General features: G+C 40.0%; 1 protein-coding gene across 1 annotated transcript in view; it reads left to right on the top strand.

Moving 5' to 3' along the window:
- The first annotated feature begins 6,820 nt into the window (after positions 1 to 6,820).
- The window catches only part of ercc3 (excision repair cross-complementation group 3), a 36,654-nt gene continuing 22,233 nt past the window's right edge, over positions 6,821 to 21,241 (top strand). Inside the window, exons 1-6 of the mRNA XM_061884880.1 lie at positions 6,821 to 6,978; positions 7,859 to 8,058; positions 8,139 to 8,375; positions 8,461 to 8,510; positions 11,980 to 12,115; positions 15,107 to 15,277. Of these exons, the coding sequence (XP_061740864.1) occupies positions 6,951 to 6,978; positions 7,859 to 8,058; positions 8,139 to 8,375; positions 8,461 to 8,510; positions 11,980 to 12,115; positions 15,107 to 15,277 (822 nt within the window). The 5' untranslated portion in view covers positions 6,821 to 6,950. The remainder of the gene's footprint in view (positions 6,979 to 7,858; positions 8,059 to 8,138; positions 8,376 to 8,460; positions 8,511 to 11,979; positions 12,116 to 15,106; positions 15,278 to 21,241) is intronic.

The following is a 21,241-nucleotide window of genomic DNA, read 5'->3' as shown; positions in this document are numbered from 1 at the left end:
AAATCTGAGTTCATTTTGTTGTAATTCCATAGAAGTCTTTGAGCTGCTCTTTGTCTTTTCACTCACCTAGGACCTGTTTGTCTTGGGACACCCTACCAGGGGGCATGAAAGCCCCCAGACAACATAGCTCCTAGGATCATTGGGACACGCAAACTCCTCTACCACGGTAAGGTAGCAGCTCAGAGAGGAGTAGTTAATGTTTTAATTTACTAATTTGATGGGTGTCAATGTTATGACAAAATGCTAATGCTAATCAGCATGTCAATAGCAAAGCCAATGTATATTAGCATCAAGCTAGTACAAATTGCGGAGAAGTGGAGCCTTACTTTACCAATGTTGTAACCTATGTTTTTTGAGTCAATTTCTTTATTGGCCTTGACAATTGCAACATTTACCTAATCAATCAATCAATGTTTATTTATATAGCCCCAAATCACAAATGTCTCAAAAGACTGCACAAATCATTACGACTACAACATCCTCGGAAGAACCCACAAAAGGGCAAGGAAAACTCACACCCAGTGGGCATGGAGAATTCACATCCAGTGGGACGCCAGTGACAATGCTGACTATGAGAAACCTTGGAGAGCACCTCAGATGTGGGCAACCCCTCCCCTCTAGAGGACCGAAAGCAATGGATGTCGGGCGGGTCTAACATGATACTGTGAAAGTTCAATCCATAGTGGCTCCAACACAGCCGCGAGAGTTCAGTTCAAAGCGGATCCAAGACAGCAGCGAGAGTCCCATCCACAGGAAACCATCTCAAGCGGAGGCGGATCAGCAGCGTAGATATATCCCCAACCGATACACAGGCGAGCGGTCCATCCTAAAGGTAGTTTGTCTGAGTCCACTCTCAGTGCTGCTGAAATGATTACCAAATGCCGAACAGAGGTCAAATTAGTTTTAAGTTGGATATTCAACAGACATTCAACATCTAGCCAGGCTGACTGTTCGTCCTCTGCTTTGAAAACTCATGCCACGTCTGTCAGTCCGTGCTGACAAGGGCTTTAGTTTAAGAGACCAATAATAATGTACTTGTCAGTGGCTCACTAAGAACATGTCAATTGTCAGTAGCTTTAGTCATGTGTTCTAGAACCTCAAACCTACTTTGATATTGTTCTTTTCATCACTGCTATAGCCGGCTCATAAGCAGTAGTAAATGGATGGATGGATGTTTAGTGACAAGCCCGCCAACTGCTTGAACTCAAAGCAGTTTTACACGATCATAGACTGAGAGGGTGCCGACCAAGAAAGAAGCCCCTGTCCCCAAGTTGCCAACTCTAAGAAGGATTTACTTATAAGACACCAACACGTTCAAGCATTTGTTTGAACAAAAGTTTACTGGTCAGATGAGACTTTGCTTCACCTCCAATCAACAGTGAAAAGGCTGATATTTGTACACAAACAGGGTTTCCAACAAGACAACAATATTAAACACGCATACACAACTAGTTTCAAAGGGTTTCAGGCATATTTCTGGAATGTCCATTCCATAGACTGTACCTTAACCCTGCTAAACATTTGAGAACAATGCTTTGAACTGGCTCTGTGCCAGAAAGTAACACATTTCAATCAAATCTACCAGTCAAATATGCAAGCAGAATTTTGTCTGAAGCAGTTTGCTTTGTTTTTATGTACAGTATGTTTACGTTTTGTGCAGAAACCCTGAATTGCTCCGTCATAAGAACATCAGACTTTCATTCCGAGTTTCCGGGATTCAAGTCCCTCTTCTGCTGACTAACAATAGGCTCCGAGATGGCCCTGCAAAAGTTTCCTTCTTGTCCTCAAAAGTCAGTATAATAAGTCCAGTACTGTTTTCAATAATGATATATGAAGTGTTTAGTGAAGTGAAAGGGTTAGTGGAGGTGGCACTGTTTGTGATGATGGCGTCATGTGGAAGAGAGGTAGAAATACACATCATAGAGAAAAGCAGATTCAAAAATCGGTGAACAAAGTTCAAGAATGGGGAACAGCTTGGGATTTAAAGGCCTGCTGAAATGAGATTTTCTTATTCAAACAGGGATAGCAGTTCCATTCCATGTGTCATACTTGATCATTTCGCCATATTGCCATACTTTTGCTGAAAGGATTTAGTAGAGAACATCGACGGTAAAGTTCGCAACTTTTGGTTGCTAACAGAAAAGCCCTGCCTTTACCGGAAGTCGCAGAAGATGACGTCACCCGTTGAGGGCTCCAAATCCTCACATTGTTTTAAATGGGAGCGTCCAACAAAAAAAGCTATTCGGACCGAGAAAACGACAATTTCCCCATTAATTTTAGCGAGGATGAAAGTTTTGTGTTTGAGGATATTGATAGCGACGGACTAGAAAAAAATAATAAAATCAAGTTTAAAAAAAAAACGCAAATTGCATTGGGACAAATTCAGATGTTTTTAGACACATTTACTCTGATAATTCTGGGAAATCCCTTATCTTTCTATTGTGTTGCTAGTGTTTTAGTGAGTTTAATAGTACCTGATATTCGGAAGGGTGTATCCACGGGTGTCTTGAGGACAGTGTCTGATGGAAGTCGATGGCAGCATTATGGACAGCACAAGTTCAGCTGATTTCCGGTTAGTGGCGACTTTTTACCACAATTTTCTCACCGAAAACTGCTGGTTGACATTTGGTCGGGATCCATGTTCGCTGGACCGTTCTGATCCATAGTAAAGCTTCACCTCCGGGAATTTTAAACAAGGAATCACTGTGTGTTTGTATGGCTAAAGGCTAAAGCTTCCCAACTCCATCTTTCTACTTTGACTTCTCCATTATTAATTGAACAAATTGCAAAAGATTCAGCAACACAAATGTCCTAAATACTGTGTAATTATGCGGTTAAAACAGACGACTTTTAGCTGTGTGTGTGCGCAGCGCTAATATATCCTAACAGTCCGTGACGTCACGCGTACACGTCATCATTCCGCGACGTTTTCAACAAGAAACTCCCGGGATATTTTAAATTGCAATTTAGTAAACTAAAAAGGCCGTATTGGCATGTGTTGCAATGTTAATATTTCATCATTGATGTATAAACTATCAGACTGCGTGTTCGGTAGTAGTGGGTCTCATTCGGCCTTTAAGATTCTCTGTTGGCTTCACCACGACGGACTGATGCAGAGTTGCACTGATTTGTCTGTTGATATCAGGATTAATTCTTCCCTCACTTGTCAACAAGACCCTGAGTTACTTGAATTCCTCCACCTGGGATCGTCCCAAACCTGGAGATGGCACTCTACCCTTTTTTAAATGAGAGCCATGGACTCGGATTTGGAGGTGCTGATTTTCATCACAGTTGCTTCACACTCAAATCGATCCAATGAGAGCTGAAGATCATAACCAGAAGAAGCCAGCAGAACCGCATCATCTGCAAAAAACAGAGACCAAAACCTGCAGCCAACAAAACAGATTCCCTAATGCCCTGACATGTCCCTAGAAATTCTGTCCATGAAAGTTATGAACTGAAATTGTGACAAAGGGCAGCCCTGGTGGGGTCCTACCCTCACTGGAAGCAGGTCGGACTTACTGCCGGCAATGCGGACAATGCTCTGACACCAATAATATAGGGAGTGGACAGCCACAAACAGGTGGTTCAATGCCCCATATTCCCGGAGCACCCCCTCCGAGGGACACAGTCAAATTCCTTCTCCAAGTCCACAAAACACATGTATACTAGTTAGGAAAGCTTCCATACAGCCTCAAGGACACTGCCGAGTGTAAAGACCTGGTTTACGGTTCCACGACCAGGACAAAAACCACACTGCTCATCCTAAATCTGAGGTACGACCAAATGGTGTCGCCTAATCTCCAACACACCTGAAGAGACCTTATCTACATATATCCATATTTAAAAGTTATTTCTTTTTGTTCCATAGTCATATTTGAAATAGCTAGTGTTCCATCTTGTATTCTGTTAGTCTTTCCCTATCTCCTGACCGATGGTACACTGTAGACGACCTTGGCTTTAGGAATGTGAGAAGTAGCAATACTCCCTTCTTATCTCATCCTGTTCCCAGCTAAGGAGGACAATAGACATGTGTATTCGTTCCGGTGGGTGGGAGGCGAGAAACATATTGAAGAAGACAGCGCTTCCGTAGGATTGTCGGATCAACTTGGGCGATGCGATTGGAAGGTGTTGTTCATAGATTGGTCTCCCAAAGCTTTGGAATAGAATGTCAGAATACCTACTCTGTCTGGGATTCATTTAAAATCAAATTATTTGTCATCAAAGAACTTGGGGGTGACCAGCAGTTTAAATTCCCAGCAAGAGGAATATCTGGTCCAAACGCAACAATTGGGGGCATCGTCCGGGATGACACGCTGAGAATTGGACATCTCTTGCAATCTTCCGGATAGACTCACTTGGCCAACACATAAATCAAGGTAAGCAGAGAATGTTTCTAAAATCTGCATTTGGAGTCTGTCCTGAAGTCTGTAAGTCAAACACTGTTTTATACCCCAGACACAGAGTGGTGATTTTGATTTTGGTTGCATTTTTGCATTGTCCGCCTCTACATAATAGTTGTAAATAGTGGTCAACTCACGTCATTGTGTTCAAACCATAGTAACGGACTGTTTCATTGAAAAGTGAACTAATAGTCGGGTGTGGCTCACCCTGGGTCGTTGGACGTCGCCAGGGGAGTAACGGGTTGGGAACCCTTCGGACTACCGTGACGGGCTGCTTCACTGACGAGTAAGCAAATAGTCGGGTGTGGCTCGCCCTGGGGATTTGGTCTCTCCTAAAAGAGTAAAGGATTCAAACTCTCTCATCTGAGATGAGTGACTCTGAGTTAAATGTTCGAAACCCGTTGTGTGGGACAACATAAAGGTTTCGAACCTCGAAATCTGGGATGATTGACTCGGGGTAAAGGGTTTGAAACCGGTCGTCGGGGACGATAGATACTGAGACAAAAGAGACACAATGGCCACGGAGTTTGACAAGAATAAATGTGGAGGCGGCTGGGGAAAATGTGATGAATGATTACCGGTTAATGATCTATTGAATGTACTAATGTCGACAATGAAATTAGCATGTAGAGCATGGGTGTCAAACTCTGGCCCGCGGGCCAAATCTGGCCCGCCGTGTAATTTAATTTGGTCCTTGAGGCAATATCAATTTAGCATTAGAGCTGGCCCGCCGGTGTTATACAGCGTCGGTGCCGCTGTAACACTGCATTCACCACTAATACTCATACTTGCCAACCCTCCTAATTTTACCGGTAGACTCCCGAAGTTCAGTGCCCCTCCCGAAAATCTCCCGGGGCAACCATTCTCCCGAATTTCTACCGATTTCCACCTGGACAACTATATTGGGGGCGTCCATTTAAGGCACTGCCTTTAGCGTTCTCTACAACCTGTCGTCACGTCTGCTTTTCCTCCATACTAACAGCGTGTCACATAATATTTGTGGCTTTTACACACTTACACACGCACACGCACAAGTGAATGCAAGCATACTTGGTCAACAGCCATACAGGTCACACTGAGGGTGGCCGTATAAACAACTTTAGCACTGTTACAAATATGCGCCACACTGAGAACCCACACCAAACAAGAATGACAAACCCATTTCGGGTGAACATCCGCACCGTAACACAACAGAACAAATACCCAGATCCCCTTGCAGCACTAAGTCTTCCGGGAAACTTCCAGCAAACTGACAAATAATTAACGTTTTATTCATGTATTTTCTCCTGCTACTTCAGGGCATGAATGTTTGGTTCTTTCATTATTGTTAATTTATTTTCAAATGTATTATTAGCCTGTGGAAAAAAATGGATATTTACCTCAGAAGATTGCAAATAGAAAAAAAGGCCTAACATTTTTATTTGAATTTTATCTGATATGCCATTGATATTTATTTTATTATTATTATTATTATAAACTGGATTCTGCATGTCACTAAAGTTATATAAGCCTTGCTTGTTCAATATTTAATTCAAAACTTGTTTGGGTCCCTATTAAAAGGTTAATTTGTTCAACCTTGGCCTGCGGCTTTGTTCCGTTTAAAATTTTGGGCCATTCTGTATTTGAGTTTGACACCCCTGATGTAGAGTTTAAAAAGGAAAAAAAAAAAGAAAAAAAAAGGAACGTTTCTTGAAAGGGTTAAGAGGGAGTTTACAACACCCGTAAAGTAGTGAACTCAAACGTTTGGTAAATTGAAAAAGTAACTGGAAGTCTTATGGTAAAGTGAAACGTAAAGAAAGAGCTTTCGTGCAGCTTTTTTCTTTTGTGCGTGAGTGCTTGTATTTCCCCAAAAAATTGATAAATAAATAATATAAATATGTATTCATACAGTATATACATGTACATGCGTGTGTGTGTGTGTGTGTGTGTGTGTGTGTGTGTGTGTGTGTGTGTGTGTGTGTGTGTTTGTGTGAAGTGTAAGGAAGAGATGGATACAATACAAGATTTGGTTTGTAAAGGAAAAAGGAGTTGAAGAAAAAAAAATAATATATATATATATATATATATATATATATATATATATATATATATATATATATATATGTATATATATATATATAATACACACACATGTACACATATATACTGTATGAATACATATTTACATTATTTATTTATCTAATTTTTGGGAAATACAAGTACAGCTAAAGTACAGATCTAAAGTACAAGTACAGATATTTTGGATTGTATAGGGTGTGTATGTGTATTCATAGAGATATACATTTATTTAATATAATCATTAATAATAAAGTATATAAGATCATACACAGCGAGGCCACGCTCTATACTCCGGTACAGTAGGTGGCGGTATGCACTTTTTAAGTTACAGCTGCAACCTCCCAGACACTAAAAGAAAAAGGAAGTTTTGTGTTTCAACTTCCGACTTCGGTAGTCGCACGTTATTGTCTCCACTACGTGTTTGTACAGCGAGCGTCAGGTTGTAAATCTCATAAAAGAAGGCTTCTAAACGCATCACACGCTGCTAAAATGGGTAAAAAGGAGAAAGGAGATCGAGGTGAGTTAGATCGTACTTTATTAAGAGCTTGCTTGCTGTCAGTTAAACGTTCGTGACAAATGACTCAGCTAAAAAGATGCTATCGATGCCAGGCCAGTGCGTGTACAGTTTAAATATAAAAAGTTGTAGAGTATTTAAAATGCTAATTCACATGTTATTATTCACCCCTAAAAGTAACCCCCGTCAATGGAAAAGTAAGCGATGTTGTAAGTATTTGTTGTGCAATCTAATGTGGTGTGGATGTGGCTCTCGTCGTCATGGTGATGTACGCTGATTAGAATCACTGTAGTTTAAATTGCCACGACATCGTTAATACGATGTGTTCATATGAAACTGAATTTTGTTTTTACGCTGTTACACCCCAGGAGTGTTGTAAATGTTGTGAGCACAATACAAATGGGAGCAATTTGCATAATGCGCAATATTTTTGCAAATTTCTTCCAGCTATATATTTGAATAATGTGTAGTGCACATTTTGCAAATCAAGGGGTGCAAATTTGTATAATGCACAATGTGTATAATGCACAATCTTTTAGGCAATTTTGGAAATTGCTTCAAGCTATATATTAATTGTGTTGGAAGTTCTGGCTACTAACCCTAACCCTTGATGCCATCTACACAGTGTTGGGAGACTGTTTTGCTGTTCTTCTGTCCGAAGTAGCTTTATTTGCAGAATTCCGCAAATTCTTCTTCAGCCGTCCTCAAACCATCCATTTGCACTGTCACGCCACTTTCAAACTAAATCTTGTCTTAAATCGTCTTGCGATATGCAAATTGCTTGCGCACAATGGAAATGACGTATAATTTGCAAAGTGCGCGAAATTGGTTAAATGCTTACAACATAAATGTGTATATAATGATGTTATGGCTACGACGACAGAGAAAAAGTCCAACAAGCGTTTCTACGAGGAGGAGGAAGACGAAGAAGAGGTAGTGGCTGGCAAACCACAGGAAGCCATACCTGCTGCTGCCGGGAAACAGGTGGATGAATCCACTACCAAGCTTGACGATTATGGAGCCAAAGATTATCGTGTTCAGATGACTCTGAAGAACGATAGTTCCTCACGACCCCTCTGGGTGGTAAGACGTGTATTTTCGATTCTTTTAAATGAAGGAATTTTTTGTAAGTATTCTTATATCTAAAATGTCCTTGTCTTCAGGCTCCTGATGGACATATATTTTTAGAAGCATTTTCACCAGTGTATAGGTATGCTCAGGATTTCTTGGTAGCCATCGCTGAACCGGTCTGCAGGCCGAACCATGTCCATGAGTACAAGTTAACAGCATATTCCCTGTATGCAGCGGTCAGTGTAGGGCTTCAGACTTCTGATATAGTGGAGTATCTACAGAAACTTAGTAAGACCTCCGTGCCTGAAGGAATTGTTCAGTTCATTAAGGTATGATCAGAAATTGAAAAAATAGGTTGTTGGTAATTCTCTGTGTGAAATAAATATTATTATTAATAGTATTGTTTTTTTTCAGCTCTGCACTGTGAGCTATGGAAAAGTCAAGCTGGTGCTCAAGCATAATAGGTATGTCACATAGAAGTAGTTTGTTAATTTCAGGCCTGTGACTTTTCCGTCTATAGTCGAAAATATGTCTTTTTTTATTTCTGTAAAAATATGAAAAAAATATTTTCCGTTTTTCTTCTTTTTTTCCGCCCTACAGTGTGTGTTAAAATCTTGATCCGTCTTTTTGCCATACCTGCCAACAACTACGGTTTTCTCGTAATGAGTACGTTTTTTTGATAATCCAACAATAAAAACTATGGTTTTCCTTTAAAAATCATTAACTTAAAAATCGAAGCTACGTTGCAAAGCAACTCTACGGGTAGGGGACACAATATACGGGAAACATCAAGGATGATTGGTTGGTTTACGTTTAAGTAAGTCCATGATAAGTTGGTTGTTAACTATAATGAGTCACGATTGGGTAAGATTAGGGCAAAAGATTACAGACAGCCCAATCAGAGCCAAGATAGGGCTGGTCATCGACCCAGGAAGGGAAATCACAACAGACATGCGAGTCGGAGAAGAGAAGAGGGAATATTCAAGCGGGCAATCGAAATTTTTTTAAAAACTAGTGGAAGATGGCTAAGGGATTTTTTTCCTTAGATTTTTCTTTTAGCAATGTACAAACCCCGTTTTCATATGAGTTGGGAAATTGTGTAAATATAAATGGAATACAGTGATTTGTAAATCCTTTTCAACCCATATTCAGTTGAATGCACTACAAAGACAATATATTGTATGTTTAAACTCATAAACTTTTTTTTTTGCAAATCATAATTAACTTAGAATTCCATGGCTGCGACACGTGCCAAAGTAGTTAGGAAAGGGCATGTTTCCACTGTGTTACATCACCTTTTCTTCTAACAACACTCAATAAATGTTTGGGAACTGAGGAAACTAACTGTTAAAGCTTTGAAAGTGGAATTCTTTACCATTCTTGCTTGATGTACAGCTTAATTTGTTCAACAGTCCGGGGTCTTGTTGTCGTATTTTACGCTTCATAATGCGCCACACATTTTCGATGGGAGATACGTCTGGACTGCAGGCAGGCCAGGAAAGTACCCGCACTCTTTTTTTTACGAAGCCACGCTGTTGTAACACCTGGCTTGGCATTGTTTTGCTGAAATAAGCAGGGGCGTCCATGATAACATTGCTAGGATGAAAACATATGTTGCTCCAAAACCTGTATGGACCATTCAGCATTAATGGTGCCTTCACAGATGTGTAAGTTACCCATGCCTTGGGCACAAATCGAGCCCCATACCATCACAGATGCTGGCTTTTCAAGTTTGCGCTTATAACAATCCGGGTGGTCATTTTCCTCTTTGTTTCGGAGGACACCACGTCCACAGTTTCCAAATATAATTTGAAATGTGGACTCGTCAGACCACAGAACACTTTTCCACTTTGCATCAGTCCATCTTAGATGAGCTCGGGCCCAGCGAAGCCGGTGGCGTTCCTAGGTGTTGTTGATAAATGGCTTTCGCTTTGCATAGTAGAGTTTTAACTTGCACTTACAGATGTAGCGACCAACTGTAGTTACTGACAGTGCTTTTATGAAGTGTTCCTGAGCCCGTGTGGTGATATCCTTTACACACTAATGTCGCTTTTTTTATGCAGTACCGCCTGAAGGATCAAAAGTCCGTAATATCATCTGTTACGTGCAGTGATTTCTCCAGATTCTCTGAACCTTTTGATGATTTTACGGACCGTAGATGGTAAAATCCCTAAATTCTTTGCAATAGCTCATTGAGAAATGTAGTTCTAAAACTGCGACAATTTGCTTACAAATTGGTGACCCTCGCCCCATCCTTGTTTGTGAATTACTTAGCATTTCATGGAAGCTGCTATTATACCCAATCATTGCACCCACTTGCTCCCAATTAGCCTGCACACCTGTGGGATGTTCCAAATAAGTGTTTGATGAGCATTCATCAACTTTATCAGTATTTATTGACACCTTTCCCACCTTCTTTGTCACGTGTTGCTGGCATCAAATTCCAAAGTTAATGATTATTTGCAAAAAAAAAAATGTTTATCACTTTGAACATCAAATATGTTGTCTTTGTAGCACATTCAACTGAGTATGGGTTGAAAATTATTTGCAAATCATTGTATTCCGTTTATATTTACATCCAACACAATTTCCCAACTAATATGGAAACAGGGTTTGTAGACGACGTCCAGGAAACCCACAATGCGTCTACTTGGCCACATTTGGACAAATGTATGCGTCTGGCTAAAACAATGTCCAACACATTCATTTTAGTTATTTACCACGTAAGCCCAAATAAAAACTGCTCTCTACATGGAAGACATGGAATACACATGTAAGAACACACATTATTGTGGAAGACATGTGATGACTTTTGCTACAGTATCGCCTGTCGAAATGTTACATTTAATTTGTATTGGTATATTACAACAACACAGTAGTTGACATTTTGTTCATTATTTTTACTGTTTATATTTTGAAATTGAGTAGTTGAATAATTTTGAAACATAAACAACATGACTGAAAGATATTTGTTATTTCAAGCCATACATTACAAATGGCTATTGATATAAGGGACGTTAGCTCCTAGAATAAGCATTGTTTGTACTCTATGATTTTTACATTTGGAGCAGTTAGAAGTGGAGAGGGTGTCTAAGGGACATAGACAGAAATTGGCTATAAAATCCAAGGCAGAAGCCACTAAAGCAGAAACAAAAAGGAAAATGCAAGCTGCTCAGAAACACGCCCCTTGTCCTCCCACCAGGGCACCACCGTGGGCCTGGCTGGGGACCCGCGGCCCTCAGAACCTCGGCTTATTCTCAGTCTTTTTCATTAGGTTCAAATCACATGCCTGTAATTTTACTATTGTTGTTTCATGTTGTACCTTTTTACTAAGGGTGTGCTACCTCATGATTTAAATAGATGAAAAATCTACATGGGGTGCTAATGATTTTCAAAAGATAACTAACTTTTATGAATCCCTCTTTTTCCAAGTCTGCTTTAAACAAACCTTCTACTGTTTTCCCAGATTTCAGTACAAACAGTTAAAATACAAATACATCATTCCGAAATGTTAATGTTAAAACCATATTCTTCTTCAAATAATTATTTTCTAAAGAAATGTGTAGGTTTATTTCAGTTGCGTCGTGTCAGTTGTATGTAGTTGTGGAATTTTAGAAGTGGATTAGTGGATAGTTTTTTTTAGCTTTGGTGTGGTTGCAGTTTTGCAATTAAAGCAATTGTTGCTCAACCATCTCCTTGTCATTTTCGTCATCACAGTAGACGACTAGATGCTACAATACAATCTGTTATTTAAAAATATCAAGGCGACTGTTTTTGTTTCAGCCAAATTCAAGGTACTTCAATTGTGTTTGATTTCGCTATAAATAATGGATTTTTGAACATTTTCTAATTAATATTGATCACGATGCATCAAAGAAACGATATATCAGAATAGCACTATATTTTACCTGCGTGTTTGTACTTAACTTTTAGGTATTTTGTTGAGAGCACGTTTCCTGATGTGATTCAGCACCTTCTTCAGGACATTGTGATCCGAGAATGTCGCCTCCGTGCTGCAGATGGCACAGATGGCGAGCTTATTACTGAGGTCATCCACAGCAAGTCAGCGGTATGCTTTAGTTTTTTTTTTTTTACAAAGTACTTATTTTAAATCTAGACCCAATAATACTCTTACTTGAAGAATATCCAAGTCTATGAGAATGAACTGATGAAACCTACTTGGATGAGAGGTCAGCAAAACGTCTTGTAAGACAAACCAAACCGTCCAGTTGCGATCAATTGAATGCCCTGAGATTAGAAAATATATTGCATAATAATGACACAGGAATGACATCTTTCATGGCAGAATGGGAACTTTCCCATCTTTCGGTTGTCTTATCAATAAATGCACGGTGGCACACTGGTTAGAATAGAATACAAACCACTTTATTGATCCCTGGGGGAAATTCAGCACCACAGTTCGCTCACAATAGACAATAATAATAACAATATACAACATATATTATTTATATAATATATGAATAATATAAATATATTCTACATAAATTCTACATTTAAGTCCTCAGCCTTCCCGGTAAGGTTTATTCAGGTGTACTGGAGAGGAGGCTTCGCCGGATAGTCGAACCTCGGATTCAGGAGGAACAGTGTGGTTTTCGTCCTGGTCGTGGAACTGTGGACCAGCTCTATACTCTCAGCAGGGTTCTTGAGGGTGCATGGGAGTTTGCCCAACCAGTCTACATGTGCTTTGTGGACTTGGAGAAGGCATTTGACCGTGTCCCTCGGGGAGTCCTGTGGGGAGTGCTCAGAGAGTATGGGGTACCGGACTGTCTTATTGTGGCAGTCCGCTCCCTGTACGATCAGTGTCAGAGCTTGGTCCGCATTGCTGGCAGTAAGTCGGACACGTTTCCAGTGAGGGTTGGACTCCGCCAAGGCTGTCCTTTGTCACCGATTCTGTTCATAACTTTTATGGACAGAATTTCTAGGCGCAGCCAAGGCGTTGAGGGGATCTGGTTTGGTGGCCACGGGATTAGGTCTCTGCTTTTTGCAGATGATGTAGTCCTGATGGCTTCATCTGACCGGGATCTTCAGCTCTCACTGGATCGGTTCGCAGCCGAGTGTGAAGCGACCGGAATGAGAATCAGCACCTCCAAGTCCGAGTCCATGGTTCTCGCCCGGAAAAGACGTGGAGTGCCATCTCCGGGTTGGGGAGCAGACCCTGCCCCAAGTGGTGGAGTTCAAGTACCTAGGAGTCTTGTTCACGAGTGGGGGAAGAGTGGATCGTGAGATCGACAGGCGGATCGGTGCGGCGTCTTCAGTAATGCGGACGTTGTATCGATCCGTTGTGGTGAAGAAGGAGCTGAGCCGGAAAGCAAAGCTCTCAATTTACCGGTCGATCTACGTTCCCATCCTCACCTATCGTCATGGGCTTTGGGTCATGACCGAAAGGATAAGATCACGGGTACAAGCGGCCGAAATGAGTTTCCTCCGCCGGGTGGCGGGGCTCTCCCTTAGAGATAGGGTGAGAAGCTCTGCCATCCGGGAGGATCTCAAAGTAAAGCTGCTGCTCCTCCACATCGAGAGGAGCCAGATGAGGTGGTTCGGGCATCTGGTCAGGATGCCACCCGAACGCCTCCCTAGGGAGGTGTTTAGGGCACGTCCAGCTGGTAGGAGGCCACGGGGAAGACCCAGGACACGTTGGGAAGACTATGTCTCCCGGCTGGCCTGGGAACGCCTCGGGATCCCCCGGGAAGAGCTAGACGAAGTGGCTGGAGATAGGGAAGTCTGGGCTTCCCTGCTTAGGCTGCTGCCCCCGCGACCCGACCTCGGATAAGCGGAAGATGATGGATGGATGGATGGATAAGTGCAGTCAAGGAACATATGCATTATACAGTCTAATGGCTGTCAGTATGAAGGAGCAACAAGGCGCCCGCCACGACCGACTCGTAGAACATCATCAACATCTTTGTACAGACGTTGAAGGATCCTAGCCTCCTGAGGAAGTAGAGGCGGCTTTGTCCCTTCTTGTAGAGGGCCTCAGCGTGTTTTGACCCATTCAGTTTGTTGTCGATGTGTACTGCGAACTGGTTTAGCTCATTGGCCCTCTCTTTGTCTCCGTCCACGCCACTACCCACCGATGGTTTGAGGCCGGTGATGGTCTGCATACCTCTCCAGACCGCCTTCATGTTGTTATCCTTCAGCTTCCCTTCCAGCTTCCTCCTGAGTTTGGTCTTAAGCAGCACCTGAACTCTTTTCACCTCCTCCCTGTTACCAGCATTGAATGCCCTCTTCTTCTCATTTAGTATGGCTTTGATGTCTTTGGTCACCCACGGCTTGTTGTTTGGGTAGCAGGTGACCGTCTTTGATGGGACATTTGAGTCAACACAGAAGTTGATATAGTCTGTGATGCACTCTGTGAGCCCGTCAATGTCCTCACCATGAGGCTTCATGGGCACCTGCCAGTCAGTTACCTCAAAACAGCCTTGTAGTGTCTCTTGGACCCCTTCTGACCACCTTCTCACAGTTTTTTTGGTCACAGGCAGTCTTTTGATCAGAGGCACATAACAGGGGTTGAGGTAAACAAGGCTGTGGTCTGACCGGCCCAGCTCTGAGAGTGCTATAAAGCTATACGCATCCTTGATGTTTGCAAGCCAGTTAGTGCACGTGCCTCACAATACAAAGGTCCTGAGTAGTCCTTAGTTCAATCCCGGGATAGGGATCTTTCTGTGTGGAGTTTGCATGTTCTCCTCGTGACTTCGTGGGTTCCCTCCGGGTACTCCGGCTTCCTCCCATTGCCAAAGTCATGCACCTGGGGATAGGTTGATTGGCCTTAGTGTGTGAATGTGAGTGTGAATTTTGTCTTTTTATCTGTGTAGGCCCTGTTATGAGGTGGTGGCGACTTGTCCAGGATGTACCCCGCCTTCCTCCCGAATGCAGCTGAGATAGGCTCCAGCACCCCCCGTGAATCCAAAAAGGACAAGCGGTAGAAAAGGGAATGACCTCTTTCATGGCAGAATGGGAACTTTCCGATCTTTCGGTTGTCTTATCAATAAATGTACTTTTAATGAAGGCAATCAATTAACACTACATATTTATTCAACAGATCTCCAAATCTGTCGATGGAAAAGCAGGTGCTTCCACCTCACAGCAATCTGCTGATGGACAAACCTCAGGCCAGCAGGTCCCTGAGGACATCTTCAGCTACTATGAGCAGATGGATAAGGAGGAAGAGGAAGAGGAAGAGACTCAGACAGTGTCCTTTGAGATTCGACAGGTGCATGTTTGGATTTTTCTCCTCATAATACAGTGTACTGATGTTGTTTGGGTTTACTAGGCATGGGTGATACATAGATTTTATCGATCAATTTGAGTTTTTTTGTTGCAGACGATTTAAAAAAAAAAAATGAAAGTCAATGTTTTTTCTCCTCCTACTCCCATTAGCTTCCGTAGCCCTCGCTTGCCCCCTTAATTCCTTAGTAGAGGTAATTTTCTGACACACCAAGAAAACATGGCTAATGCTAACAAGAGGGAAAGGTGTTAGTGCTTTAAATTTACGGCAGCAGGCGTGGAACGAGTGATGGAACCCTGCAAATATTCTTTAAAAAAGAGAGAAGCACAACAAACTTATTCCAGCATCTGAATCCGCATTGAGCTAAGTGGGGTGAATGCAACTTTTTATGAGGCAAATAAGACTGCAAAAATAACGAGGTCCACCAAAGAAGCGGTGAAATTATTGACACACAAATTACCATAAATGATGATACCATATATGATGAACAAGGAGAACAATGCACAGAGCGATCACTAAAGCAGTCGCTTTACACATCCAAACCAAACAGCTTATACGTGTGTCCTGCTGCAAAACTCTTGTGGAATTGTAACGCATGTAATCCTCTATATGGTGATATATTACATGTGCCATGCAGTGTACATTGTTTTTAACATCAGTACACACTACAAGGAGCCCACGATACTTTATGGATAAGACTTCCGTTAATCCACTTACTAAAACTTTGTCGTCATGTCAATGTTTTGCTTGATTATTAATTTGCATACAATATACACTACTATATTTTTATTTACATAATTATTATTATTAAAGACAGAAGTTTTAAGTTTAATTTTATTGATCTGATTGATATTTATTACTTCTTTTATGGTTATTGGTATCTTTATTGATTTATTGGAGTTTATTCATCTGCATATTTTTGTGTATTGAAGTATTTTAGTCAAGACAGAAGTTTTAAGTTTGCACTTTAATAATGGTCTGTGTTGGTGATTATTATTTATTTGCATGCAATATACAATGCTACATTTTTGTTTATGGAATTATTGTATTCAAAATGAAAGTACTCCTTTCAGAGAAAGCTCTTAATTTCGTTCTTGAAAAATGAAAATTGTTTTGAATTATTCCTATCATTTGTATTCATTGGTTTCTTTAGGAAATAGAATTGGGGAAAAATGTGCAGCAATTAAGAAAAAAATTGTATATATGTATGTGTGTGTGTATATATCTATATATATACATATATATCTATCTCTATATATATATATATATATATATATATATATATATATATATATATATATATATATAGAGATAGATATATATGTATATATAGATATATTTATATATATGTGTATATATATATATATTTTTTTGTATATACATATATTTACATAAATGTATATGTATAAATACATAAATATATTTATATTATATAAATATAAATATTGTATTTATATATATATGTATATATATATATATGTACATATATTTATAAAAAAAATTATATATGTACATATATTTATAAGATATACATTTATATATGGTGGTTTGTGCAGCCCTTTGAGACACTAGTGATTTAGGGCTATATAAGTAAACATTGATTGATTGATGATTGATATATGTGTGTATATATGTATGTGTGTATATATATAGATATGTATATATATCTATATATATATATATATATATATATATATGTATATATATATGTATAAATATATGTATATGTATGTGTATATATATATATATATATACATATATATATATATACATATATATATATATGTATATATTAGGGCTGGGCAACGATTAAAAATTTTAATTGAAGTTAATCGCACTATTTCTCCGATTAATCGTGATTAACTGCATTGTATACACAAAGCCCAATAATGAATTCAAAAGTAATGTGTAGTGCACCTTCATTGGAATATTCTCCCACATGAACAAAAGCGCCAAAACATTTGTTGTGCAAACACAATTTAAATCAGTCCTTGTTAAACAGTAGCAGTTAAATAGCATATTTTATGAAAATCAACTCAAAAAATGTAAATACAAACATTTAAGCTTATTGCCACTGCCAGAGTATTTAAGTTATCCTGTTTGTTATGGAAAATAAATATAATCTACATACAAATCTCTGAGCCACAATCATAACATCTGAACAAGCAATTTCTGAGGTAACAGCAGAAACATTTTTTTTATCAGGGATCTTATTTTTAAAAAACCTATATTATAGGTAGTGGGCTGTTTTAGGGAATTTTTGATCAAATTATCCGTAGTAGCAATATTAATAATGTTGTGTTTATTCTGCGTCGTGCACTTAAAACAATCATGACCATATCTAGGAATTGATATGATGGGAATTTTCCGATTGTTTGCTTGGTGCTTTGATAAACTGAAGGCATCATATACATGGTACTATATTTTGATGTTATGAGCCAGGGAAAAAAAGAACTACCCTACCCAGCATGCAACAGGAGTGACGAGCATGCGCGGTAGCCCGGTATAGGTTGTGTGTCGCCATGACGGCATCTTGTATGTTGTGATATGCACGCTCTGAAAGCAAACGTTAAGAACTCAGCCAACACTCCTCCTCTGCATTATTCATAAATAGACAGACAACACATATACTCCGCTGCTTCACAGGCCGCTGGATGTAGCCGGCAAAGTATTCCCATGCTAGCTAGCCGGTCTAGCAAGCACGCGTCATTCAGTCCAAAACGGCCCGATCTATCCACATTCAGAAATGTCTGGCGGTCGTAAGTGATCCCGGAGGGACCACGCTGTAAGCCAGCCATGAAATTTTCAGAATTGTCCGGTATTTTTGCCAAATGTTCCATCTTTACCAAGAGCCCCTCGACGCCCAGGCGTCGCCATCTTGCTAAGAAAAGGCGTTAACAAAATAAAAGCATGTAAACAACATACGCAAATGTGCGATAAAATAATTGTCGGCGTTAATAGATTGATGAGTTAACTCGTAATTAACGCATTAATTTGCCCACCCCTAATATATATATATATATATATATATATATGCAGTGGGGCAAAAAAGTATTTAGTCAGCCACCAATTGTGCAAGTTCTCCCACTTAAAATGATGACAGAGGTCTGTAATTTTCATCATAGGTACACTTCAACTCTGAAAGACAGAACGTGAAAAAACAAATCCAGGAATTCACATTGTAGGAATTTTAAAGAAGTTATTTGTAAATTATGGTGGAAAATAAGTATTTGGTCACTTCAAACAAGGAAGATATCTGGCTCTCACAGACCTGTAACTTCTTCTTTACGAAGCTCTTCTGTCCGCCACTCGTTACCTGTATTAATGGTACCTGTTTGAACTTGTTATCTGTATAAAAGACACATGTCCAAAGCCTCAAACAGTCAGACTCCAAACTCCACTATGGCCAAGACCAAAGAGCTGTCGAAGGACACTAGGAAAAGAATTGTAGACCTGCACCAGACTGGGAAGAGTGTATCTACAATAGGCAAGCAGCTTGGTGTGAAAAAATCAACAGTGGGAGCAATTATCAGAAAATGGAAGACATACAAGACTAATGATAATCTCCCTCGATCTGGGGCTCCACGCAAGATCTCATCTCGTGGGGTCAAACTTATCATGAGAACGGTGAGCAAAAATCCCAGAACCACATGGGGGGACCTGGTGAATGACCTGCAGAGAGCTGGACCAAAGTAACAAAGGTTACCATCAGTAACACACTACGCCGACAGGGAATCAAATCCTGCAGTGCCAGACGTGTCCCCCTGCTTTAGCCAGTGCATGTCCAGGCCCGTCTGAAGTTTGCCAGAGAGCACATGGATGATAAAGCAGTGGATTGGGAGAATGGCATGTGGTCAGATGAAACCAAAATATAACTTTTTGGTATAAACTCAACTCGTCGTGTTTGGAGGAAGAAGAATACTGAGTTGCATCCCAAGAACACCACACCTACTGTGAAGCAAGGGTGTGGAAACCTCATGATTTGGGGCTGTGTTTCTGCTAAGGGGACAGGATGACTGATCCGTGTTAAGGAAAAAATGAATGGTTTTGAGCCAAAACTTCCTTCCATCAGTAAGAGCTTTGAAGATGAAACGTGGCTGGGTCTTCCAGCATGACGATGATCCCAAACACACCGCCCGGGCAACGAAGGAGTGGCTTCGTAAGAAGCATTTGAAAGTCCTGGAGTGGCCTAGCCAGTCTGCAGACCTCAACCCCATAACAAATATGTGGAGGGAGTTGAAAGACCGTGGTGCTCGACGACAGCCCGAAAACATCACTGCTCTCGGGAAGATCTGCATAGAGGAATGGGCCAAAATACCAGCTACTGTGTGTGCAAACCTGGTAAAGACCTATAGTAATAGTTTGACCTCTGTTATTGCCAACAAAGGATATATTACAAATTATTGAGTTAAATTTTTGTTATTGACCAAATACTTATTTTCCACCATAATTTACGAATAAATTCTTTAAAATTCCTACAGTGTGAATTTCTGGATTTTTTTTTTCACATTCTGTCTCTCACAGTTGAAGTGTACCTATGATGAAAATTACAGACCTCTGTCCTCATTTTAAGTGGGAGAACTTGCACAATCGGTGGCTGACTAAATACTTTTTTGCCCCACTGTAAATATATATATGTATGTATGTCTTGATTGGATTATCCAGAGAATAGTGCTCGATACTGTGGTAGAGCGCAATATGTAGGTGTGGGAAAAATCACAAGACTACTTCGTCTCTACAGAACTGTTTCATGAGGGGTTCCCTCAATCATCAGGAGATTTTAATGGAAGCATTCACATACAATGGTTTATATAGGACACAGACTGGGTGGGTACAGGCAGGCGTAGGGGCATGGTGATGGGATCATGTGTTACCTAGGAGGTGTTTCCGTCTGTGGCGGCATGTTGAAATGATTTCACTGCGCTTGTTAAGGGATGATAGATCTGGATGATATATAATAAACAGTTTCTCTTTTAAGCATAGGTTGCATCTTTTATTACCACTGTTGTAAGGTGTGCTGAATGCATGAATTTGCCATGTTATTGAATATTCAACATTATTGTCTTTGAGGTTCCAAATGTGTTTGCTGAGTTCTGTAGAATTCCGCAAAATCTCCATTAAAATCTCCTGATGATTGAGGGAACCCCTCATGAAACAGTTCTGTAGAGACGAAGTAGTCTTCTGATTTTTCCCACACCTATATATATGCATGTATGTGTATATATATATATATATATATATATATATATATATATATATATATATATATATATATATATATATATATTTTTTTTTTTTTTTTTTTTTTAACTAAAACTATTCAATAAAAGGTTAGATGCATTTATAGAAAAACATAATTTACTCCCTGACTGTCAATATGGGTTTAGATCAAACAGATCTACATCAATGGCAATCATTGAAACAATAGAGGACATCACAAATGCCGTAGACAAGAAACAATATGCAATGGGAATATTTATTGATCTAAAAAAAGCATTTGACACAATTAACCATGATATATTAATCAATAAAATGGAAAAGTATGGAATCAGGGGAGTTGTACTAGACTGGCTTAAAAGTTACTTTAATAAGAGGCAACAGTTTGTGAAGTTGGGGAATTGCTGTTCATCGTGTTTGGACATTGCTTGTGGTGTCCCCCAGGGGTCAGTGTTGGGGCCAAAATTGTTCATCCTGTATATCAATGATATCTGTAAAGTGTCTACATTATTGAAATTAGTGTTATTTGCTGATGACACTAATATTTTTTGTTCAGGGGATGATTTAAATCAATTACAGGAAGTCATTATGGAAGAAATGAGTAAACTAAAAGCTTGGTTTGACTATAATAAATTGTCATTAAACCTGACTAAGACTAAGTTAATGCTGTTTGGAAAGAGGACACGTGAAACAAGGGTACAGATACAAATAGATGGGGTGGATATTGAAAGG

The sequence above is a fragment of the Nerophis ophidion genome, linkage group LG02 (genome assembly GCF_033978795.1).
Source record: "Nerophis ophidion isolate RoL-2023_Sa linkage group LG02, RoL_Noph_v1.0, whole genome shotgun sequence".
NCBI lineage: Eukaryota > Metazoa > Chordata > Actinopteri > Syngnathiformes > Syngnathidae > Nerophis > Nerophis ophidion.
The sequence above is the reverse complement of the archived record's forward strand: the minus strand, read 5'-3'. Positions and strand labels throughout refer to the sequence as shown.